Here is a 4,261-nt window from a genome sequence, read left to right as displayed (position 1 = left end):
AAGGAGGAGGGATTGATACAGGAAATAAATACTAGGTAAGGGATTTTCACCCTCCTGCTAAATAAATTTAAAGGTTTGCCTGTCATTAATTGTCAGTGTCACTCTAAATGGAGTGATGTATCCTGTCAATTGTGAGGAACTGAGCTATTTTAAGAATGGGGAGTACTACCTGATAGGCAGCATCATGACAGAAGGTGTCTTCTTGGCAGAAGTTTTGGTGACACAGAAATCCTATAGAGCCACAAACTCCCTCAACCAAGAGACCCACATTACCAAGTTATAGTCATTACTTTGCTCTAAATTCTCAGACACTTTTATTCCCTGTCCATAAGGGGGAGAGAGAGACAGGGGAAGATGGAGAAAGCAAACATCACAAATTTAAAACCTTGATTTTGTTTCATTTATTTAAATAAATATAAATATAAATTTTATATAAAACTATTCACAAGGAGACTTCCAGTGACTTGGATTTTAAACTCTCCCCAGGCAAATTTTCAGAAAGCAAGACCTACAGGGTTTAATTTTCTAAGTTATTTGCAATTCAATACTTTCATTAAAAACAAAACAAAACAAAAAGAATCAAGAAACCCCGTGTTCTTATCAGGTTCTGAAAGACGGGGAAAGGGAAATGACATGCGCTTTCAAAAACCCACAAACAGTTTTAAACTTAAACCAACCCTGTTTTTTCTTTGTTATATGATAAGACTGAGTTGAATCTAGATTATTTACATTTTTTTAAAAAAGATCTAAAAAAAAAAAAAAAAAGATCTATAACTGCGAGTGGAGTCCCAAACAAATAGGTCAAGTAGGAGACAGGAGAAGTGTCAGGCCCGGCATGTAAGCCCCCGGGAATACTGGTCTCCACCTTCTCCAGGTGGAACCACTGAAAGGCCAAGGATTTTGGCCCCTGGTTGCCTGCCATGTCGCGTTGTGGGGGGAGGGGATTACGGGAGCATGTAGGGAGAGGTGGGGCAGCCCTCCCTCATAATGGGGAAATCTCCTTGTCATCGTTGGCCGAGACCGGCGACAAGGAGTCCTCGTCCTCTGAGCGCGCGTAGTGCGCCTGGCTGCCGACGCACTTGCAGCCTGTGTGACTGTTCCTCTGCGTGCCCTTCCCTTCCTTCTTATGCTTCACCCTGCGGTTCTGAAACCAGATTTTCACCTGCTTCTCTGACAGGTTCAGGTACGTGGCGATCTCGATCCTCCGGAGTCGAGACAAGTACATATTGGAAGAGAATTCCCGCTCCAGCTCCAGGAGCTGGGTGCTAGTGAACGCCGTCCTCATCCTCTTGCCATTGGGTACCTGGCTGGCGTCCGAACCCCCTGCAGACGGGCCAAGAGAGGGTAGAGAGGTAATTCTCGAGGGGTGGGTGTGAGGAGGCGCTCCCACCCCACGTGCCATCCCTTGGAAAGGATGCCTCGCAAGGACTCACCCGTGAAGCTCAACCAAATACCTGTATTCATCTCTCACTCTTTCTCATTTCAAGACACATCGTTAATTAACCGGGAAGGACAGGGATGCCCAAAGCAAGTGAAGGCCTTTGATGTTCGGGACGTAAAGTCAGAGGATTAAAGTGGGGGGTGGGGGAGGGGTTGAATTGTCCGGTCGTCTCCCTTCAAGCCTAGCGGAAAGGCAGGCAGGCTTAGCCCAAAGCAACGAAACCCTTTTAGCCAGCCTCGACGCCGGAATGCCACACTTAAGTACAAATACACCCACCCCGGACCTCAGTCAGTTAACCTCCGATTTCTCAGCCCTCAAGTTCGAAGTCCCAAAGGCCCCGATGTTATGCAAGACTCGGGCACCAGATACCGGGAGTGAAGCGCACCAGGCTGCTTGGAGAGGCTGAGAAGGCTAACTCCCACCTTCGTGGGAGGACTTGTGGGGACGACTCCACAGTTATACTAAAAGCCCCTCCTCCCTCCCTACCCCGCCCCCAGGCTCCCACTTCATCCACTGAAGGCGGAAAGTTTGCTCCCGGGAGCCGGCAAGGCACAGCGCGCAGGTGCCCAGAAACCCGGCCCTACCCATGGTGAGGCAGTGGAATCTCCGCGGGTCCGCCACGTTGTAGGTGGTGGCAGTGCAGACAGGTGCGTGGTGCTGAGGGTGCCCCAAGGCCGCCGCGGCGGCCGCCGCCGCAGCCGCCGCCGCCGCCGCTGCAGCCGAGCCGGGCTGCTGGGGCTGGTGGTGGTGATGGTTGTGCTGCGGAGGGTGGTGGTGATGGTGCGCGTGGCTCACACGCGGGCAAAATTGTGCGTCCCCAGGACCCGAAGAGAACTGACTCTTGAGCAGGGGCAACGCCCCGGCGGCTGCCGCAGCCCCGCCACCCCCGGCCCCGGCACTCCCGGTCCCTGCGCTCCCGCCGCTGGAGCTCGCGGGCCCCCGTGGGGAGTGCAGGTGCGAAGTGACGCAGAGCGGGCAAACGCAGAACGCGCCGCTCTTGCGGGACGGGCAGCCCGTCCCGGACACGGACATCACCAACGGGGATGGCATGCCCAGCGGGATGAAGAAATCTGGCCCGGGGTGCGGCTCAGGAAGCGAGGGCGCGGGCCGTGAGGAGTCCTTGATGATGAGCGAGTCGACATAGAAGGAGCGCGACATGTCGCGAGGGGTGGGTGGCTGGAGGGCCCGGCCGGCCGTGGCGCCCCCTCCCCTCTCCTGTCCTGAGCTCTGCCCCGGGCGAGGCGCGAACGCAGGCGGTCAAGCCCTTGGGGACGCGGAGGTGTCGGCGTCTGGGCTGCGAACAAAGGGGTCCCTGGAGAGGGCTGGTCTTCACGTCCCCCGCCCGACGCCCAGGCTCCGGGATTTTATAGCCCCCACCCCGACACGTGATGCTGCGGAGTACCGCTCGGCTCAGGCTCCTCGGCAGCTCCCCACCCTCGGGATAGGCTGCCCGAGTCACAACAGAAGCGGCGAGGAGGGGCGAGTGCGCGGCGGGGAAGAATTCGGAGGAGGGGGATGGTGGAGACTTTGCAAAGTGTAGGTTTTGTTAATTTCGCGGGGAGGCCGGCCTCCTCCTCTTCTTTCTCCATGCTTTCCCGAGAAATCACAGAGCTGCATCCTCCATCCCACCCCTCTCCCTAGCCTGGGCCCCAGCCCAACTCTTCCTCGCTTCCGGCCACAGATCACACCAGGTGGGGACTTTGAGACCTTTCTAATAGGAATGCCTAGCGCTCCTTGCTCTTCTGTGCCAGCCGTGGATAAGGCACGGCATAGTGTGAAGCCTGCGGTTTAGAACAGGATTGTGTGGCGGTGGACTGGCAGGGACCCAGTCCCGGAGCGCAGCTTGGGACACGGATGGACACACACACACACACACAGGCCCCTAGCTTTTGGAACTGGCCAAGGTTGTTCAGGTGGTTGGCTGGTGAGGTATCGGGGGGCATAACAGAGAGGCCTCCCAGCTAAGAAGTGGAGCTTTTCATTCTGATGCTTGAGAAGTTCTAAAATGCCTTTGCACTTGGGGCCTTCTGGAGCCACTCAGATCAACGACCCTTCCTTGTGCCTCTTTCTAACCTGAAACCACCCCTCTTGGCAAAGAGAGACATTGAAGGTACGCTCTTGTCTTTCTCTGAGTGGTCCCACTTCTGCATTTCCAGACCAGTCCTACAAACTCTATCCCAAGGACTTTGGGGAGAGGACCAAATCCCGGCCCTTCTGGAGGCTGGGCGGGGGTTGAGGGAAGCCTTCATTCTGGGTCCTGCTATCTCCTGCCCCTTTGCGTTTTACAGATCTTAGGCATCTAGGAGGCTAACCAGGAAGCTCTGTCCCCTATGTACGCCTTTTAAAGCCCATAAAGGCTGCAGGGAATTGAGTCACTCAGTGAATCCTGCCTCGGGATGGGAGAAGTGGCTTGGTAAAGGAAACCTCTCTGAGTGGCGGTGGAAGACTTGTGCGCCAATGGCTGGTGAGAGAGGATGGCTGCCCACGTAAGGGCTAATGATCTTTCTGGGGAAGCAAGGCTGCAGAAGTGACAGCTTTCTCTTCTTTCCCCTGTGGAAAATCTGGCTGGAGCAGGGAGGGTGAGCAACAGCTACAAGTCCAATCCTCTCCCCCAAACAGCTAACTTCAGGCCTGAGATCACAACGGTGCTAAGAAACTTGGGGACGGGACTCCCTCCACCTGTGAGAACCAAGGGCCCAAATCCTAGGGGAGCATCAGCTTCTCAGCTGGTGACATGGCTGTCTCTCTGTCCTCTCTCCTTTCCCCTTTCCATCTCTGTGACCGTCTCTCTTGCCTGCTAGAGAAGTGTAATTGGGTTGT

The 4,261-nt window shown here is 55.2% G+C and overlaps 1 protein-coding gene across 1 annotated transcript; it reads right to left on the bottom strand.

Moving 5' to 3' along the window:
* Positions 1-640: 640 nt before the first annotated feature.
* Positions 641-2,767, bottom strand: GSX2 (GS homeobox 2). The gene is made up of 2 exons (XM_059067666.2): positions 2,026-2,767; positions 641-1,323 (listed from the first exon to the last, which is right to left on the bottom strand). Exons 1-2 carry the CDS (start codon positions 2,597-2,599, stop codon positions 983-985), a joined length of 915 nt encoding a protein of 304 aa, XP_058923649.1. The 5' UTR covers positions 2,600-2,767; the 3' UTR covers positions 641-982.
* Positions 2,768-4,261: the final 1,494 nt, after the last annotated feature.

Source organism: Kogia breviceps, chromosome 6, assembly GCF_026419965.1.
Source record: "Kogia breviceps isolate mKogBre1 chromosome 6, mKogBre1 haplotype 1, whole genome shotgun sequence".
In the NCBI taxonomy this organism is placed as follows: domain Eukaryota; kingdom Metazoa; phylum Chordata; class Mammalia; order Artiodactyla; family Physeteridae; genus Kogia; species Kogia breviceps.
Note: the sequence above shows the minus strand (reverse complement) of the source record. Positions and strands in the feature narration are given on the sequence as shown.

Excerpts from the sequence above, each read along its gene's own strand:
- GSX2 (XM_059067666.2), bottom strand. The coding sequence starts at position 2,599 with ATGTCGCGCTCCTTCTATGTCGACTCGCTCATCATCAAGGACTCCTCA. Across the intron at positions 1,324-2,025 it reads ATTCCACTGCCTCACCATGG|GGGGTTCGGACGCCAGCCAG; the intron begins GTAGGGCCGGGT and ends GCCCGTCTGCAG.